This window comes from Phocoena phocoena, chromosome 12 (assembly GCF_963924675.1).
Source record: "Phocoena phocoena chromosome 12, mPhoPho1.1, whole genome shotgun sequence".
Lineage (NCBI taxonomy): Eukaryota > Metazoa > Chordata > Mammalia > Artiodactyla > Phocoenidae > Phocoena > Phocoena phocoena.
The window spans coordinates 50973149-50994600 of record NC_089230.1 but is presented as its reverse complement, the minus strand read 5'-3'; the positions used below and the strand labels follow the sequence as shown (position 1 = coordinate 50994600).

General features: G+C 36.2%; 1 protein-coding gene across 2 annotated transcripts in view; it reads right to left on the bottom strand.

The window, feature by feature from the left end:
• SEC63 (SEC63 homolog, protein translocation regulator) overlaps positions 1-21452 on the bottom strand; it is a 70211-nt gene that overhangs the window by 15495 nt on the left and 33264 nt on the right. For both annotated transcript variants that reach the window (XM_065888705.1, XM_065888706.1), the window contains exons 5-16: positions 20812-20873; positions 20163-20221; positions 18638-18688; positions 17500-17608; positions 16003-16097; positions 15771-15903; positions 14327-14419; positions 13524-13678; positions 12050-12197; positions 10684-10766; positions 2210-2269; positions 1831-2004 (exon numbers count right to left, since the gene is read on the bottom strand). In XM_065888705.1, coding sequence (XP_065744777.1) covers positions 1831-2004; positions 2210-2269; positions 10684-10766; positions 12050-12197; positions 13524-13678; positions 14327-14419; positions 15771-15903; positions 16003-16097; positions 17500-17608; positions 18638-18688; positions 20163-20221; positions 20812-20873 — 1222 coding nt within the window. The remainder of the gene's footprint in view (positions 1-1830; positions 2005-2209; positions 2270-10683; positions 10767-12049; positions 12198-13523; positions 13679-14326; positions 14420-15770; positions 15904-16002; positions 16098-17499; positions 17609-18637; positions 18689-20162; positions 20222-20811; positions 20874-21452) is intronic.

Sequence of the window (21452 nt, the reverse complement as noted above, 5' to 3'; positions counted from 1 at the left end):
GGACTAGAAAGTCCATAAACAGATTTGCACATATACACTTAATGGCAACTTTTTTACAACAAATCACTATTGCAATTCAGAGAGGAAAGAATGATCTTTCCAATAAATGGTGCTAAAATAAGTGGTTCATAATCCCAATCTCACACTATTCACAAAAATTTAAGATATAACACAGAGGGCTTCCTTGGTGGCACAGTGGTTAAGAATCTGCCTGCCAATGCAGGGGACACGGGTTCGAGCCCTGGTCCAGGAAGGTCCCACATGCCGCGGAGCAACTAAGCCCTTGCATCACAGCTACTGAGGCTGCGCTCTAGAGCCCACGAGCCACAACTACTGAAGCCCGCGTGCCTAGAGTCCGTGCTGCGAAACAAGAGAAGCCACTTCAATGAGAAGCCCGGGCACCACAAGGAGGAGCAGCCCCTGCTCGCGGCAGCTAGAGAAAGCCCACACGCAACAATGAAGACGCAGCCAAAAATAATAAATAAATAAATTAAAAAAAAAAAAAAAAGATATAACACAGAGCTAAATTTAACGAGTAAAATAATAATACTCATAGAAGAAAACAAAAATATCTTCCGTTCCCTGTGTCCTTGGGATAGGCAAAGATGTCTCTAACAGGACACGAAAGCACTAACCATAAAGACTGATGAAACAGACTTTATTAAAATTAAGAACCATCAAAAGCTCCATTAAGAGAGCTAAAAGGGACTCATATCCAGGATACATAAAGGAATCCTACAAATCCATAAGAAGAAAAACAACCCCAAAATAAAAGAGGATATCCAAATGGCCACTACGCACATGAAAGGTGCTCAATATCATTAGTCATCAGGTAAATAAAACCACACACAGGAAACACACACACACACACACACACACAGATACCACCACAAATCCATCACAGTGGCTAAAATAAAAAAGAACGGTAAAACCAAGTATTGGTGAGGGTGGAACGGGACTCATATTTTGCTGGTAGGACCAAAAAATGGTACAACTTCAGAAAATGGGCTCTTTCAACAAGTTAAACATACACCTATTTTACGACCCAGCAATTCCACTGCTAGGTACATACCCAAGAAAAATGAATGTCCACAAAATGACAAGTACAAAAGCGAACATCTTTATTCCGAATAGGCAAAAACTAGAAAAACCCATAATGTCCACCAATCACAGAACAGAAACTGTGGTATATTCATATAATGGAATCTCTCTTTCTCTCTCTCTCTCTCTCACACACACACACACACACACACACACAGCTGCTACTACACACTGTACAGATGAATGTCAAAGACACTACGTTGAATGAAAGCAGCCAAACAATTCCACTTACAGGAATTTTAAGAACAGGCAAAACTAATCTATGGTCCTAACAGTCAGAATAGTGGGGAAGGCCGTGGGGGTGGATGGAGGGGTCACTGACTGAGAAGGGTACAAGAGAGCCTTTTAGGGTGCTGGTAAGGTTTTATATCTTGATCTGGGTATCATGGGTACACACAATTGTAAAACTTCAGGAGCTGTACACATAAGATTTGAACATTTTAGGGGCTTCCCTGGTGGCGCGGTGGTTGAGAGTCCGCCTGCCAATGCAGGGGACACGGGTTAGTGCCCCAGTCCGGGAAGATCCCACATGCCGCGGAGTGGCTAGGCCCGTGAGCCATGGCCGCTGAGCCTGCGCGTCCGGAGCCTGTGCTCCGCAACGGGAGAGGCCGCAACAGTGAGAGGCCCGCGTACCGCGCAAAAAAAAAAAAGATTTGAACATTTTAGTGTATGTTAGACCTCAATAAAGATGATAATAAAAATAATCTTTACATAAGATAATAAACTTACATTCCCAACGACTCCATTAGCCTGCTTTTGTTTCTGTTGCTTTGGTTGTGATAAGGGCACAGGTGTAGGTTTTTTTTTTAAAGGTTTCTTTTTTTTTGATTTAGCAGTTTTCTTGGGTCCTTTACTCTTCTGTTGCCATCCTCCTTTTGTTCTGTTCTTGTTAGTATCACCCTGCTGTAAATCACAACACACATGCACACTCAGAAGCTGTAGCACTAGTTTCATTTGGAAGTCATAGTAAATTTTAGATGGAAATGACTAAACTAATAAATGTTGTAGTAAAGTGAATTACTCTCCCACAGCAATATAAATCAATCAGAGAACTAAACAAAACAGTTATTTCACCATGAAAGATAGATAGGAAAACTGAAGTTTTTACCCCATCTTCTGCTGGCTGTTCCTCTGCAGCACAGATGGACTGCTCCTTTTCAAATACTTCCTACAGGTAGCGAGAAGAAAAATATAAAGTCTGTCAACCTATATTTATCTTTTGATAAAGCAATCTTTCAATATATGTTATCAGTAAGTTTTTTAACTGCTGACAATTGCAGGGGGTGGGGACAAAACCATGGATAGACAGGAGACTCGAAGCAATTACTAAATGATGTATGTGTGCAAATTTAGCAATCACTAAATGATGCTTTAGAAGTTACCTTCTGAAATATCTCACATCTGTCTTGAATATATTTTGAGAAGTACATTCTACTTAAATTTATAAATGCAATGCCTTAAAATATGTAAACTCATGATAAGTCAGTCATATTTCATAATTTAAATTTTTACTTTTATTCTAATAGTAAAAAGACATGACTATTTTAAAGTTATGAGAATTTGAATATATTACATTATTCTCTAACATTAAAACTTCACGAGACCAATATTAGTTTATTTATGATTTTAAGTGATATTGTTGATATAACTGATATAACTTAGATATAACTAAGAAGTGGAACACCAAATCTACATATCCTAAAGACATACCCACCCACCAAATAATCCATTTAGAATCAGTGCAGAAGCTATAAATTTAGGATTTGAAATCCAGTAAGAATTTAGCAAGAATCTATACTAGAAGATGACAAGTGATATGGGTTGTGTTTCATAAACTCCCTAGAATTATTAAAACTAACAAGTGAAAACAATAACTGTTGGGCTCAAACTGTTGGCCTAATGCATCAGTCAGCAAACTATGGCTCACTGTCTGCTTTTTAAACAAAGTTTTATTAGAACACAACTAGGCCCATTTGTGAGTTCAGCAGTTGCTACAGAGACTGTATGGCCTGTAAAAACCGAACATATCAATTTTTTTAAACTAATTAATTTATTTTTGGCTGCGTTGGGTCTTCGTTGCTATGCGCAGGCTTCCTCTAGATGCGGTGGGTGAGGGCTGCTCTTTGTTTTGGTGCGCGGGCTTCTCATTGCTGTGGCTTCTTTTGTTATGGACCATGGGCTCGAGGCAGGCGGGCTTCAGTAGTTGTGGCTCACGGGCTCTAGAGTGCAGGCTCAGTAGTTGTGGCTCACGGGCTTATTTGCTTCGCAGCATGTGGGATCTTCCTGGACCAGGGCTCGAACCCATTTCCCCTGCATTACCAGGTGGATTCTTAACCACTGTGCCACCAGGGAAGTCCTGAACATATTATTTAATAATTGGACCTTTATGGAAAAAGTCTGCCAGCCTCTAGCCTAATTCTATTATCTCTACTTCATTTCTTCACTTATTAGTTGGGTTCTAATGCTTAATTATGCTGAGATACAACTGATGCAAGAACTGAAAGATAAATACTTGATTCTTTCCCTTCCTCCAGGGCACTTTTGCTTTTTCTTTTACTAATTACCTGAGAAGTGTCAACAGCCCAAGGCCAATTTTGTGCTCATTTCTCAGGCTGGGAATTTCAAAGCCTGTAGGCAGTGTAAGTCTAGATTCTAAACCCAATCCTGGCCACTGGCTTAGAGCTTCCTCTTCTCCCAGGAGGCACCTCTCATCCAGAGTCCATGATACAAATGCTTCCTTACCACTTGCTACCATAAAATCAGTATCTTTGATTTGATATGTCCTACTACAAAATATGCTTTTCCTACCAGAGGTTCTAGACATGGGTTTTAAAGGTAGCATAGGTGGGCTTCCCTGCTGGCACAGTGGTTGAGAGTCCGCCTGCCGATACAGGGGACACAGGTTCATGACCCGGTCTGGGAGGATCCCACATGCCATGGAGCGGCTAGGCCCGTGAGCCATGGCCACTGGGCCTGTGCATCCGGAGCCTGTGCTCCGTAGCAGGAGAGGCCACAGCAGTGAGAGGCCTGCGTACCGCAAAAAAACACACACAAAACAAAACAAAACAAAAAAAAAGGTAGCATAGGTTTCCTACAGATGCCAATAGATCTCAGAGTAGAATAGGCTAAAATCTACCACTGGCTGAATAAAACTGAGCTGAAATACTACAGTCTATTAAAAATGAGTTACGACTGTAGTTGAAACTTGGGAGTTATACTTGGCTTGGGAGGTAATATAAATATGTAACAGAAACTGAGAAAAACAAGATGCAGGAAACATATACATTATTACTGGATTTAATGAAAAAGAATGAGAAAACTACCAGTATACATATACATGCATGTACATATATGCACTGAAAAGGTCCAGATAGTAAACATGAGCATGGAGAAAGGTACAAAAAGATTTACACAAGACTGAATTCTGGTCATCTGGGTATGACACGGAGGTTTCCTGAGGGAGCAGGAGTGAGATAAGGGATCCATGATAAAAAATATCATTTAACTCTGTGGGTATTCATGCTTTAGGCTAGCTAAAGGTATGAGCTTCAAAACTGATGATCTCAGAGTGGTAGAATTTTAGGTGATTTTTATTTCTTCCTATACTTTTCTGCATTGCCTAAATTTTTTTCCCCACACAGCATGAATTTTTCACATAATTAGGGAAAAAAAGCTAATTTTACTGTACTTTTTAAAATAAAAATAAAAGGGAGTACATTCTCAAGAATTGACTAAAAAGAAGCAGGTAGAGGGCAGACAGCAGAAGCAAGAAGAACTACAATGCTGCAGCCCGTGGAAGGAAAACCACCTTCACAGTAAGACAGACAAAATGAAAAGGCAGAGGACTTTGTACCACATGAAGGAACAAGATTAAACCCCAGAAAAACAACTAAATAAAGCGGAGATAGGCAACCTTCCAGAAAAGAATTCAGAATAATGATAGTGAAGATGATCCAGGACCTTGGACAAAGAATGGAGGCAAAGATTGAGCAGATGCAAGAAATGTTTAACAAAGACCTAGAAGAACTAAAGAACAAACACCTAGAAGAATTAAAGAACAAACAGAGATGAACAATACAATAACTAAAATGAAGAATACACTTGAAGGAATCAATAGCAGAATAACTGAGGCAGAAGAACGGATAAGTGACCTGGAAGACAGAATGGTGGAATTCACTGCAGCAGAACAGAATAAAGAAAAAAGAATGAAAAGAAATGAAGACAGCCTAAGAGACCTGTGGGACAACATTAAATGGGACAACATTCACATTACAGGGGTCCCAGAAGGAGAAGAGAGAGAGAAAGGACTCAAGAAAATATTTGAACAGATTATAGTTGAAAACTTCCCTAACGTGGGAAAGGAAATAGCCACCCAAGTCCAGGAAGTGCAGAGAGTCCCAGGCAGGATAAACCCAAGGAGAAACACGCCGAGACACAAAAGTAATCAAATTGACAAAAATGAAAGACAAAGAAAAATTACTGAAAGCAACAAGGGAAAAATGACAAATAACATACAAGGGAACTCCCATAAGGTTAACAATTGATTTCTCAGCAGAAACTCTACAAGCCAGAAGGGAGTGCCATGATATATTTAAAGTGATAAACAGGAAGAACTTAAAACCAACATGACTCTACCCAGCAAGGATCTCATTCAGATTCGATGGAGAAATCAAAAGCTTTACAGATAAGCAAAAGCTAAGAGAATTCAGCACCACCAAACCATCTCTACAACAAATGCTAAAGGAACTTCCCTAAGTGGGAAACACAAGAGAAGAAAAGGACCTACAAAAACCAACCCAAAGCAATTAAGAAAATGGTCAGAGGAACATACATATCGATAATTACCTTAAACGTGAATGGACTAAATGCTCCAACCAAAAGACATAGGATCGCTGAATGGATACAAAAAACAGGACTCTCATATGTGCGGTCTACAAGAGACCCACTTCAGACCTAGGGACACATACAGACTGAAAGTGAGGGGATGAAAAAGATATGCAAACAGAAATCAAAAGAAAGCTGGAGGGCTTCCCTGGTGGCGCAGTGGTTGAGAGTCTGCCTGCTGATGCAGGGGATGTGGGTTTGTGCCCCAGTCCGGGAGGATCCCACATGCCGCGGAGCAGCCGGGCCCGTGAGCCATGGCCGCTGGGCCTGTGCGTCCGGAGCCTGTGCTCCGGCAGCGGGAGAGGCCACAGCAGTGAGAGGCCCACGTACGGGAAAAAAAAAAAAGGTGGACTAGCAATACTCATATCAGATAAAATAGACTTTAAAATAAACAACATTACAAGAGACAAGGAAGGACACTACAGAATGATCAAGGGATCAATCCAAGAAGAAGATATAACAATTGTAATTATATATGCATCCAACACAGGAGCACCTCAATACATAAGGCAACTGCTAACAGCTATAAAAGAGGAAATCGACAGTAACACAGTAACAGTGGGGGACTTTAACACCTCACTTACACCAATGGACAGATCATCCAAACAGAAAATTAATAAGGAAACACAAGCTTTAAATGACACAATAGACCAGATAGATTTAATTGATATTTATAGGACATTCCATCCAAAAACAGCAGATTACACTTTCTTCTCAAGTGCACACGGAACATTCTCCAGGATAGATCACATCTTGGGTCATAAATCAAGCCTCAGTAAATTTAAGAAAATTGAAATCATATCAAGCATCTTTTCTGACCACAATGCTTTGAGATTAGAAATCCATAACGGAAAAAAACAGAAAAAACACAAACACGTAGAGGTTAAACAATACATTACTAAATAACCAAGAGATCACAGAAGAAATCAAAGAGGAAATCAAAAAATACCTAGAGACAAATGACAACGAAACATGACGATCCAAAACCTATGGGATGCAGCAAAAGCAGTTCTAAGAGGGAAGTTTGTAGCAATGCAATCCTACCTCAAGAAACAAGAAAAATCTCAAATAAACAATCTAACCTTACACCTACAGGAACTAGAGAAAGAAGAACAAAGAAAACCCAAAGTTAGTAGAAGGAAAGAAATCATAAAGATCGGAGCAGAAATAACTGAAATAGAAACAAAGAAAACAATAGCAAAGATCAATAAAACTAAAAGCTTGTTTTTTGAGAAAGTAAACAAAATTGATAAACCATTAGCCAGACTCATCAACAAAAAGAGGGAGAGGACTCAAATCAGTAAAATTACAAATGAAAAAGAAGTTACAACGGACACCTCAGAAATACAAAGCATCCTAAGAAACTACTACAAGCAACTCTAGGCCAATAAAATGGACAACCTGGAAGAAATGGACAAATTCTTAGAAAGGTATAAACTTGCAAGACTGAACCAGGAAGAAATAGAAAATACGAACATACCAATCATAAGTAATGAAATTGAAACTGTGATTAAAAATCTTCCAACAAACAAAAGTCCAGGACCCAATGGCTTCACAGGTGAATTCTATTAAACATTTCGAGAACAGCTAAACACCCCATCCTTCTCAAACTCTTCCAAAAAATTGCAGAGGAAGGAACATTCCTAAACTCATTCTATGAGGCCACCATCACCCTGATACCAAAACCAGACAAAGATACTACAAAAAAAGAAAATTACAGACCAATATCACTGATGAATATAGATGTAAAAATCCTCAACAAAATACTGGCAAACAGAATCCAACAACACATTAAATCCAACACACCATGATCAAGTGGGATTTATCCCAGGGATGCAAGGATTCTTCAATATATGCAAATCAATCAATGTGATACATCATATTAACAAACTGAAGAATAAAAACCATATGATCATCTCAATAGATGCAGAAAAACCTTTTGACAAAATTCAACACCCATTTATGGTAAAAACTCTCCAGAAAGTGGGCATAGAGGGAACCTACCTCAACATAATAAAGGCCATATACGACAAACCCACAGCAAACATCATTCTCAATGCTGAAAAACTGAAAGCATTTCCTCTAAGATCATGAACAAGACAAGGATGTCCACACTCACCACTATTATCCAAAATAGTTTTGGAAGTCCTAGCCATGGCAATCAGAGAAGAAAAAGGAATAAAAGGAATACAAATTGGAAAAGAACAAGTAAAACTGTCACTATTTGCAGATGACATGATACTATACATAGAGAATCCTAAAGATGCCACCAGAAAACTGCTAGAGCTAATCAATGAATTTGGTAAAGCTGCAGGATACAAAATTAATGCACAGAAATCTCTTGCATTCCTATACACTAATAACAAAAGATCAGAAAGAGAAATTAAGGAAACAATCCCATTCATCACTGCAACAAAAAGAATAAAATACCTAGGAATAAACCTACCTAGGGAGACAAAAGACCTGTACCTGTACTCAGAAAACTATAAGACACTGATGAAAGAAATCAAAGATGACACAATCAGATGGAGAGAGATACCATGTTCTTGGGAGTGGAAGAATCAATATTGTGAAAATGACTATACTACCCAAAGCAATCTACAGATTCAACGTAATCCCTATTAAATTACCAGTGACATTTTTTACAGAACTAGGACAAAAAATCTTAAAATTTGTATGGAGACACAAAAGACCCCAAACAGCCAGAGCAGTCTTGAGGGAAAAAAACGGAGCTGGAGGAATCAGATTCCCTGACTTCAGACTGTACTACAAAGCTACAGTAATCAAGACAATATGGTACTGGCACAAAAACAGAAATATAGATCAATGGAACAGGATAGAAAGCCCAGAGATAAACCCACGCACCTATAGTCAACTGATCTATGACAAACGAGGCAAGGATATACAATGGAGAAAAGACAGTCTCTTCAATAAGTGGTGCTGGGAAAACTGGACAGCTACACATAAAAGAATGAAATTAGAACACTCCCTAACACCATACACAAAAATAAACTCAAAATCGATTCGAGACCTAAATGTAAGACTGGACACTATAAAACTCTTAGAGGAAAACATAGGAAGAACACTCTTTGACATAAATCACAGCAAGATCTTTTCTGATTCACCTCCTAGAGTAATGGAAATAAAAATAAACAATTGGGATCTAATGAAACTTAAAAGCTTTTGCAAAGCAAAGGAAACGACAAACAAGACAAAAAGACAACCCTCAGAATGGGAGAAAATATTTGCAAATGAATCAACGGACAAAGGATTCATCTCCAAAATATACAAACAGCTCATGCAGCTCAATATTAAAAAACAAACAACCCAATCAAAAAATGTGCAGGGGCTTCCCTGGTAGCGCAGTGGTTGAGAGTCCGCCTGCTGATGCAGGGGACACGGGTTTGTGCCCCGGTCCAGGAAGATCCCACATGCCGCGGAGCGGCTAGGCCCGTGAGCCATGGTCGCTAAGCCTGCGCATCCGGAGCCTGTGCTCCAAAACAGGAGAGGCCACAACAGTGAGAGGCCCGCGTATTGCCAAAAAAAAGGGCAGAAGACCTAAACAGACATTTCTCCAAAGAAAACATACAGATGGCCAAGAAGCACATTAAAACGTGCTCAACATCATTAGAGAAATGCCAGTCAAAACTACAGTGAGGTATTACCTCACACCAGTAAGAATGGGCATTATCAGAAAATCTACAAACAACAAATGCTGGAGAGGGTGTTGAGAAAAGGGAACCCTCTTGTACTCTTGGTGGGAGTGTAAATTGATACAGCCACTATGGAGAACAGTATGGAGGTTCCTTAAAAAACTAAAAATAGAATCACCATATGACCCAGCAATCCCACTACTGGGCATATACCTAGAGAAAACCATAATTCAAAAAGACACATCCACCCCAATGTTCATTGCAGCACTATTTACAATAGCCACATGGAAGCAACCTAAATGCCCATTGACAGACGAATGGATAAAGAAAATGTGGTACATATATACAATGGAATATTACTCAGCCATAAAAAGGAACGAAATTGGGTCATTTTTGAGATGTGGATGGATCTAGAGAGTGTCATACAGAGTGAAGTAAGTCAGAAAGAGAAAAACAAATATCGTATATTAATGCATATATGTGGAACCTAGAATAATGGTACAGATGAACTGGTTTGCAGGGCAGAAATAGAGACACAGATGTAGAGAACAAACGTATGGACACCAAGTGGGGGAAAGTGGCGGGGGGGGGGGTGCTGGTGGTGGTGGGATGAACTGGGAGATCGGGATTCACATATATACACTAATATGTATAAAATAGATAACTAATAAGAACCTGCTGTATAAAAAAATAAAATTCAAAAAAAAGGAGGTAATGAAATTCTCAACAATAATCAATAATTAATCTCTGTATAACACTTTACAATTTAAGAACGATACCCACACAACCTTGTAATTATAATGTTTTATAGGGAATTAACAAATCATCAGAGGAAGAATTAATGTATTTTTCAACTGTGTGTGTGTGAAAAACTAATGTGAAAACTATAAAAATTAATTTAAAATTTCAAAACAGCTAACAGAACCTGCAAAATTACATTTGCAAATCTACAACAGTTTTGACTTTGAGAATGTATAACTTAGACTGAGACAATATAAAAGCCTTAACACATAACTCTTAAAGCATAAAACTACAGACTACTTACTGCCATTGTTTGCCTTGTCAATTTAACCAACACTGTAACTAAGGATCCTACTGTGATGTTGTTGCTATCTTCATCATCCAATACTATAAGATAAAAGAAAAATAAATAAATAAAAATCAAGCTCTATGTCAAGGCAAACAGCAAAACAACTTATTCAAATCAATCTGGTATTTCAGTATTTCAAACATACAGAGTTTTAAACCTACTAAATAAAAAATAATTTATTGACTACGTACTCTGTAAAAAGCTCTCTAGTAGATGCCTTCAACAATGTACCCATTTAATCCTTAAATCAGCTCTATGAAGCATTATTATTATTTCTTTAAAGAAGATACTGAGGTTCAGAAATAAAGTAAAATGCCCAAGGTCACAAAATGGCTATATTGACACGGCCAAGTTTCAAACCCAAGTCTTTTAAAACAGAGTATGTTAGGACTACAACAGCTTTCTCTCACAGTGATATAAAAATAGGATTCTGTCACTCTATTAAATTGTGCAAACTTTATACTCACAAGATCTTACCTATATGAACAAATGCGTGCCTGTAAGAATAAAATAATTAAAACTAGTATTCTGAGCAACAGTAAAGATATTTTAAGGCAAGAACTTGAAAATATTGTTTATATTAAAAAACACTTTAAAAACATTTTTTGCAATTGTGTAATTTTTTAAAACCACATTTGCCACACACAACCCCAAAAGTCTAACAATAAAATAAACTTAACTACAAGCCCTTTAAAAACAGAAACCATTCCTAACACATCCTTGTATTCTTGGTCCCACAAGAATGTTTTCACAATGGCAACTTAGCAAATGTCAAAGCTCAGAACAATGTCACAATGAAGGAATGGAGCAGAATAATCTCTAATTCTGTCACCATACTAAGATACTATATTCGGCTCTAAAATGGGAACTCACAGGACAATTATGTAGATAGAAAAATAATCTCCATTTTTTTTCACTCCAAGCAGACAAAGACAGAAGGAAGTCAAGAAAAACACATGAAATGTGGCACAGAGCATGGTGATTTTCAAGATTTAATTAATATAAACAAATTAGGTTTTTTAAAAATTAATTTTAGAACTAAGCAGGTATCTTATACTAACAATAGATATATTTCAAATATCCTTCATTATATCTAGAAATCTCTTTCATTCTTTGAAAAGTTAAGATCTTCTTGAAAGCTGAACTACAGAACAGAAGCATCCTCAAACCTAAGCCCATTAGGAGGATAATAAAAGTAGGGTTCTCAAAACTAATAAGTATACAACATCTTCCATATTAAATGAAGTGTTTTGAGGGCCTTGAGCCAAATAAACAAAAGCCAATCTAACAAAAGGGAAGCAATGGGAAACCTCCCACTTACCCTGTGATTTTATGTCCATGGTCACATATGGGAAACTCCCAAGGACAGCCATAACCTCTTCATACTTTTCATCTTCAAGGAAGTGCAATAGATTGTGACGATCTGATTCTTTTAAACTCACCAAATCCTGGATAGTCTTAATTTTGTACTAAATTTAAAAAGAGAGAGAAAGAAAATAAATCCCAAAGTCATATAACTTTACATAAAAGGAAAATTATTAGCATGTTTACCAAAACAAAATCCAAAAACTTTTAGAAAAATGTTAAGATTATATACATTTCAAAGCAGAAAATACAACCTCACTGCATTTCATGGCCTTTTTCTCCAAGGAAATTTAAGAATTTTTTTTATTACAAAGTTAATACACAGCTACTTTTTTTTAATTAGAAAAAAATAAAGTTAGAGGAAAAAAATAATAACATTCATATAAACTCTTGACCCAAGCAAGAATGACTGTCATTTGATTTGTTCAGTTTGCAGACCTTTATTTTTAATTTTAATGATAAAAACTTTTAAGAGTATGAATTTATGTCCAAGTAATAGCTGCATGCACCCTTAAGTTTTACTATGCAATACTCTCATTTTTGTTATTTTCTAAATACAGCTACCTGTTATTGCAGTAAAACCCAGCCTGGCTAAATGGATACTCAGGAGAGGGTTTTTTAATTTCTGAGTATTTGGTGCCAGTTATTAATTTTTACTTTCACCGATAGGGATTAGCTCATGAGGCATGTGAAATACCTGCTTTTGAATTCTGAAGTTTACAATTATGACTTAAAATGTCATCAAATATATAAGAGTAACACACTTCCTCGAAAGGAGAGAACTCTGATGCAAATTTCTAATATGTATTTATTAGTTCTGCCTTAACACTATCAAATCCAATGTCTATCTTCTGCCTACTTTGTCTAATATCAATACATACAAAGCAGTGTTTAAATCTCCTACCAAACTTACAATTTCATTCCATTTTTCTTATATTTCCTCAAGTTTTCATTTATATTACATTTCTGAAATATCTTAAGATTCATTATCATAATCTATATACAGATTGTATTTTCTAAATAAGAATTATCTGTATTTCATCTACTTGTTTTTTGAATGCTTGGTTTTTTTTGTTCAGACTCAACCAATAAACTATTGCCCAACCTTTAAGCCACAAATGAAATAAATGGAAAGTATACAGTGCATTTTTACTTAGTACGCTTATTTTTGGCAACATAAAGAAAAAAGAAAGTGTTGACTGCTAAAATGCACTGACCCCCAAAGTAAACCACTACAGTAGTAAAATATTATAAAACAGCTACCTAATCAAGAAAGTATTAACAGAATCACTTGAGGAATAGTTTTAGAATGTTTAAAACATTGTAAATCTAAGAAGTTCACAGTAACCATTTCTAGAAAAATTTTCATTCATGTTACCTTTAAGTGACAGGACAAACTGCTTAAAACTAATTTTAAAGTAGCAAATTACCTTTTTATGATTAGAAACCCTTCTAAGATTGTCTTCTTCAATGTGAGGGAGCTGCAGAAGGGGAGACTTAAACTGCTGAAGGCCTTGCACAGCCATCTGGGAAAGCTTCATGCAGTTTTCCAGGGATGCCAAAGTTGGAGCACGAAACTCCCTTTCTTAGAAAGAATAGAAGAAAAGCAAAAACAGGTCTGGACTTTTTATATGTTCAGGAGTACACAATTCATCACAAAAACAAATTCATGTGAACATCCTTAACACCTCAAATTTTATGATCACAGTGTTGAATTTCCTTTAAAAGTTACTGGGTAAGACACAGAAAATACACAAACTTGGTCAAATGCACATACTGACATCATCCATAACAACAAAACACAACCAGTATCTCTTTTTTAAGGGTCTCTCTTTCCATTACTGACCATAAATAAACTCCCCTCGTTCTTTTTTCCATTATGTAAAAAACACTACATGTCAGATGAATCATCATCACATCACTTAAAGAATTACTTCAAACTCATTGTTAACCTAATTCTAAAACTACTCAGAGGAAGGAAACGGGTATTTTAAATCTTTGCAAACAATAAATAACAATAAAACAATGAAAAATTAAATTCAAAGAACATGTCACCATACTTTACATAATAAAAAATACAGGAAAGAAATAAGAAAAACCATGAACAAAACTGGGAAAACTGATTCACCTTACAGACAGAATTATACTACGCACCCAAAAATCTTAAAACTATGAAGTGTAATCTGTATGTGCTTGCAAGAAAAAGTACAACATAATTATGCTTCCTCCTCACCTTCACGGCTCCGGGCCATTATTATTAGTTGGCAGATTACATTAACCATTTCTTGAAGTAGGGCAGGGCATTTTTTCAGCATAAATTGCTGATCTGCAAAACAATAAAACACCTGAAACAAATCATTCTTCTTTTATGATTAAAACACCTTTATCACCTGTAGTCCAAGACGAATGCTAAATTTAAGCTGTCACACACATTTTTCACATGACCACAGAATATTACAAGAGTTTCTCCTCGGCAGCACTATGTCAAAAATCAATCAGAAGACCCTACCTCAAATTAGATGTTTCAAAGGCAAACTTTTAATATTATGGTCTTGGGCTTTATAAATTACTCCCTACCTTTTTTTTTGGAAATAGCCTTAATCTTAAATTTAATCATAATCTTACTAATTTAAGAACTTCAAAATTCTTCTTCTTGTGTACCTAAATTCCTATAATTATGGGTAAGTCCAAAGACTAAGACTGAGAATAAATGTCAACCAAATGGAGAGAGGAGGATAGGAGGAGGAGGAGGGAGACAGACACTTTCATTTATACTACATATAATAGTTAACCATTAAGATCATCCATTGGGGTTGGTACTCAACCTAAAAAAAAATCTGTTCCCTGATTCTAAGATAATTGGTAAAAACGGAGATGGTTTCATATCTGTACAGAACATTAGGAACAGAATTACTAGTTAACTTGCAACTTCAATAAACAATGCCTAAATAGCGCTCCTTGATTCCATCATAAGCAGCCTATCCTATCATTAATCACTGAGCATCAACTGACCTTGTTTTCAAAGGCATTTGATTGCATTATTCGCTTGAAGTGGTGGGGGGAGGGTTGGTTCATTCAGAAAGAAAATTCCCTAAGGATAATAACTTTCTTTTAAAACTTCCAATTGAAATAATGCAAGTGAAAAGAGATGACACTCAAATTCATGACATCCCTGGAAACACCACTGTCCCAATCCACTGCTTTTCTTTTAAGTAGAATAGATGGCTTCAAGTACTTATGAAGCTTTAAATAAAGATTAAACAGACACTTCATTGGTAACTACTGCTGGAGTATGATGGTGGTACTGGTGGCAGTGACTGAGACATCTGTTGTGAAAATCCATTTTTTCCTTGCCCCAAAAGGCTTACAAAATCCTTTTTTAAAAGCCATCAGGAATTATTGTATAATCTGCAACTGACTTAACATTTTTCATTGAGAGTATTCTCTCACCTTGAAATACAACATTTTAACATTTGCCAAAACATCTGACTTACTAATACCTTCAAAGAATTTGTGAATTATGTACGTAGCATATAGATTTGTTTTTAAAAGGTCCTTGAGTAATTATCTGATTGAGCAAAAAAGAACAGTGACCAAAAAACACTGCACCACGAGGTCTAATTAAATCCACCTCTTCTGTACCACTAAAACCCTACAGATATTAGAATCACAAATACCTTCTTCAAGGGTCTCAGGAATTTTCATTCTAGCAAGATGAGACAGTAAAAGAACTCTGGCCTTCAGGCTATATGGGCAGGTAAGTGGCGGCTCATTCTTCTTTAAATTAATGCTGCCAATTTCTCTGATTAGCTAGAGTAAATAAAATAATTATTTAAAAATGTATACTTAAAAAAGCATTAACCTTATATACTTAAATGTTTATCAAGGAATTTGGGAGACAGGCCTAACCTGAGGTATTAGAATATTATCTGTTGGTCTGCTTGTGGCATCCTTGTTATACTGAGGATCAAATTCAGAGGCTCCAGCCAAGACCATGATAAGACCTAAGAAAACAAAAGAAATATGAAGAAAAATAAATTTGCTCACCCATTAATCCGCCTCCCATGATACTTGATTAATCCTAGAGTGAGGCAGTTTTCCAATCACACACAATGCTAAAATCATCTGAACTCCACTATCAATAAGCATTAATCTCTCTCATAACAAAAGAAACACCTCACTTTTTAAAATGTGTGCAATATTACCTATCACAAGTAAATAGAAATACACATCAAATTAAGGGCCCAGAAGCAACTAGGTGCATTAAAATCACTACAAATAGCATCTGTTTCTAGACCTAAGCATGTGTTCCACTGAAATTTATAGTAGGAAGTATTCTATGTGATGTTACCAACTGCTTTGTAAAAAAAAAAAGGGGGGGGCGGGGACTCCATGGCTAAATAAAGCTGAGAAATAAGAGTTAAAAAGAGTTTCAGGTTTCTTCACTTCATGACTCCTCAGAGCCTTGAGTAAACTACAATATATTGTAATTTGCAGAAATTTTTATTATGGAACTCTGGAGGGTTTTGTAGGAATAGTGTTCCTTGAAATACACATGATGTGAGGTCACATATATTAGCGTTACTCTCGTTGGCCTATACAAGTTCTTTAATGACTGGCACTATAGTCATCAATCTTACCTTACAGCAGAAAATACATGCAACATCCTCACAAAAAGCAGGACGGTAAAGAGGTTAAGTGCGTAGCTGAATGACCTAGAACAATATTCTTCACCTCTCTGTGGGCCTCGGTTTCTTCATATGTGCCTGACACACAGTCAGCATAGTAATGTGTGTGAGCTAGCACTATTACTACCCTCAAATGTCTGAATGAAAACAACAGCTATATAAATGGTGCCAATGCTAAAACCAAGGATACATAAGCAAACCCACCAGCTAAACAAAGCTTTACGTATGTACTGGTTTAGGGCTTGGGAACCACATTACCTGAGTTCCATCCTAGCTCTGTCACTTACTGTGTATCCTTGGGCTCAGTTTCTTCATCTATAAAATGTGCTTAAAAACAGCACTTATTTATGGGGGCATACAAAGATTAAATGAGTTAATACATGCATAGTGGCTAGCAATGCCTGGCAACGACAAACACTCAAGAAATCTTAGCTGGTATTATTACAAAATTAGCCCACAAGAAGTTTTACCATAAAATTTCTGGAGGGAAAAAAATATGTATTGATATATACATATACATAGCTGAGTACAATGGGAATAACAGAACTACAGATTAAGACATATGATAAAGGGTGTTAGCATTTTCCTCCAGCTTTAGCTATAATGAACTGAATATCCCTAAAACTATTAAATGGAATTTCTCCAGTTGAATATATATCAACTCTACATAAATGACTCAGAAAATAATCTAATATCACAGTTACTTAAATTTACTTACGTTTCATATCCATATTTCGGGTTTTATAAACAAAGTATGTATAAATCTGTGTTGTGCGTATTAGAATCTGGTCTCCACTATAGCGTATTGAGCGATACCACCAAGAGCCCTAAAACACAAAATTAAACCAGAAATAAAGCATAAAAACCATGATAAATGTTAATTTTGATGCAGAATGGTCAAATTTTCTAAACGTTCATAAACCAATAAAAAGACCTGCTCTTTAGAACAAATGCCTTTGTTACATATTTCAAATGATTTATTTGGTAAATATTTATGCTGCCTGAGGCCTAAACACCAACCTACCTCATTACATATATATGATTAAAACATTTAAGTTTCAGCTAGAAATTGTTTAAAGACAAAATAGGAATGAAACAACCCACTGCTATAAGCAACAAGCTGGTTCCTCACACATAGCATGTCTTCAATAAATATTTGACAAATAAGCGTAGAAGCAATTTTATAGTTGATATGCTACTTTCATTCACATTATTCCACACAAGTGGATTCTCACACAACAATCCTATGAAGAAGGCAAGACAGGTTAATTGTTAGCCTCACTATGGGACCCATAGGAACCGTAAGATCAGTAAGAATACCACCAGTCATAAGAGTAATAAACAATAAAATCATAAACTTTATGGTACCTCCATATTGAGGTACTATGCAACTGTTTTTAAAAATGAGGTTGTTCTACATGTTGTACCCCTATATGAAGCAAAAAAAGTCACAGAACAATACATATAGTAAGATCACATTTTTAAAAAAATGTGCACATGTATATATACATAATGCATAGAAAAATATCTGAAAAGGAAGCAAACTTAGCAGTGATTATCTCTGATAGAGAAATGGAGTTGGGGGAGGTGGTAACGGAAGATTTTCATTTTAAATTCTAAATACATCTGTACTATCTCATCTGTGTGTAATTTTTGGATCAGGAGGAGATTCATTTTAACATACTAAAGAGATGTCACCTTTAGAAGACCTTTAAAGTATAACTGAATATAAGATTCTTAAAATTCAAGGATTAATGGATTATATTCTAATACAAATTACAATCTTATAAGGAGACTCCAAAGCATGCACCGATTCCCTTCCCTAAAAAATGTTAATAAAAAGAGCTGGAACTTACCACAACAACTGGAAGGATAACCATGAATGCCAATCCATATACAAGTAAAACCTTGAATTGAAAAGGAAAGAAAAATTATGGCCTTCATCAGGTAAATTATGACAACATTCATGAACACTTATTTTGAGGCTTACATGGGGGAGGCACTATTAAAAGCACTCCTCATGCAGTACTTCATTTAATCCTTATTTTCAAACTCTAAGAGGAAGGTACCATTATTATTTTCCTTTTGCAGATAGGGAACCTTCAGCATATATAGTCATCCCTCGGTATCCATGGGGAACTGGTTTTAAGGCCCCCAAGGATACCAAAACTCAGGGATGCTCAAGTCCTTTATATAAAATGGTGATAAAAGAGTAGGGCCTCTTTACCCATGGATGCAAAACATGCCGAAAGGGAGGGCCAACTTCAGCTGACCCTTGAACAATGTGGGGCTTGGCTCCCCGACCTCCTTGCAGTGGAAAATCCAACTCTAACTTCAGAGTTGGCCCCCCATTACCTGTGGCTCTGCATCCGCAGATTCAACCAACCATGGATTGTGCAGTACTGTAGTCCGTATTTATCAAAAAAATCCACGTATTAAGTGGACCCACACAGTTCAAGCCCCGGTTGTCCAAGGGTCAACTGTATTATATATCCACACCTTGGCAAGTAGTTAGCGCCTTCAAAATAAATGGTAGAAGCTGGTTTCTTTGCCTAAATATCAAACAGAACACATAATGTTCTGTTTGCAAGTAATTTCTATCTATTGGTCTTAGATTTCTGTCCTACTGCTTGATCCCAAATCTGGTAGCTAACTATCTTTTCTCTTCTCTAGTATTCCCTGAATAACCCCAAGCATAATAAACATGCTTATATACAGCAACTATATACCCTGGAAAATAACATGTAAATAAATAGCCATAAAATAACACGAAATAGCCGTTTTCAAAACAAAACATGGATTTTTTTATTGCTTCAAAGATAGCTCCTAGATAATTATTTTCAAGAAAGGAGAAGTAGGGAATTCCTGAACAATAGGTTAGGATAATTCCTGATGTTTTAAGAGTTGCAGCCTCTATATTATAGACTGAAGTCTGATATCCTACTGTCTCCTGAAGTGCCATATATAATATATATCATTATGTTAGCACACATTAAAATTAACTTAGCCTGGGTAAATGTGGAATAAAAGATAACTTAAATTTTGAGCGCTACATAAGATAAATGTAGATACCATAAAAAAACAGTGGTTCCCTAAACCAAGAGTAGGACCCAATCTGAAACCACCTCCACAAGAAATCACCACAACTGTAAGGAATTCCTTAAACAGTGCGAGGGGGTGGTGGGAACCCTACACTAGAACACACTGCCCCAAACCAACAACCTAATAATAGGAACCGATTCTTTTCTCCATTATGCAAAAACAGTTTTCACAATACACAGTTAAATTGAAAACAGCACACCAGTATTTTCTTTGTAAAGCTCTCTATATATTACCAAGATATAGCGAACACATTATAGTGTCTTATTTAAATGTACTCACCAAAATTGAATTTTTCTGGTCAACTATCCAAGCTGGCAGGGCAATTCCAAAGCTTGTGGCTAAAATAGGAAGAATATTTTTGAAGAGTCTCCATTTCCAGTTTTATTTCTTTATATCCCCAAATTCTGTCTCCCCCAGCCCCTCCAAAAAAGCTTTAAGATTATCTTATTATGTGTTTCCATTACACAAAAGTTGATGGACATGGTTTATATTTGAAACTTTAAATTTTTCCAGAAGAAAAAAAATTCTAAGTATGTGAATTCCTTCTTCCCAGAACACTTAAATTCTTTTATATGTCCTGAGTTTATGTAAACACTATGAATATATGAGAAAATGTTTAGTCAGTAAAGAAAAACAGATTTTATTCATCCAATTTTTATCAACTACTAACTGGAAATGAAGAATAATGACAGTGACTACTTTCCTCATCAAATCAATCAAAGCTCTATCTTTCAAACCAATCTCTAGAAAGAAGAATAAAGTAAAAATTAAAGGGAACTCAATTTACATATTTGTTTAACTCCTTGTGGTTGTAATTTTCCTATTCACAAACTAAGAAAATCAAAACATTCTTTTCAATCTAGTTTAACATTTTTATAATATACACATATCATAACCCCAGTATTTTTTTAATCATCATTTACCACACCTTGAGGTCCATCTGGATTTCCAAACTCTTCCCAATTTTTCCGGGACTCTTCATCAGTTAAACTAGCATAAAAGGAACAAAGGTGCAAAATTAGAAAGCCACATCTGAAAAATAAGTACTCATATACACAAACTCCATTAACTAACCAACTCACTTTTTAAAGATAATTTCAGAGAATCAAGAAAAGAACTCTCTGAAATCAGAAGAAAAGGGGGAGAGGAAAATAAGAAATTCAGCATTAACAGAAAATGCTAACTATTGAGCCCAGATACAAATTCCTGGTTGGCCCATGGGTTCTCAGGTTTAGCCAGTTCAAGCCAGAAGATGCAACTTTAAAGGCTACTACATTTTCTAAGGAGGCAGGGAGGATTATAGGTTACTTTTAAAAATCTTATACACTCAGATATTTCCCAAAATTTCTTCAATGTTCATGTTTTTACTTTAATAATGATATATATCTATTTTTTAAATATAAACTTAATACGTGATTAATAATAATCCCTCCAAAACTGGCACCACATTCTCAAAGAAAAAAATAATAGCACCTATAAAATTCCACTGCTTTGGAAAAGGTCATTTGCATTGTGCTAAGATCACAATTTTCTCCTAAGCCAACTTCCAGCAAGACTAAGAAAATACCT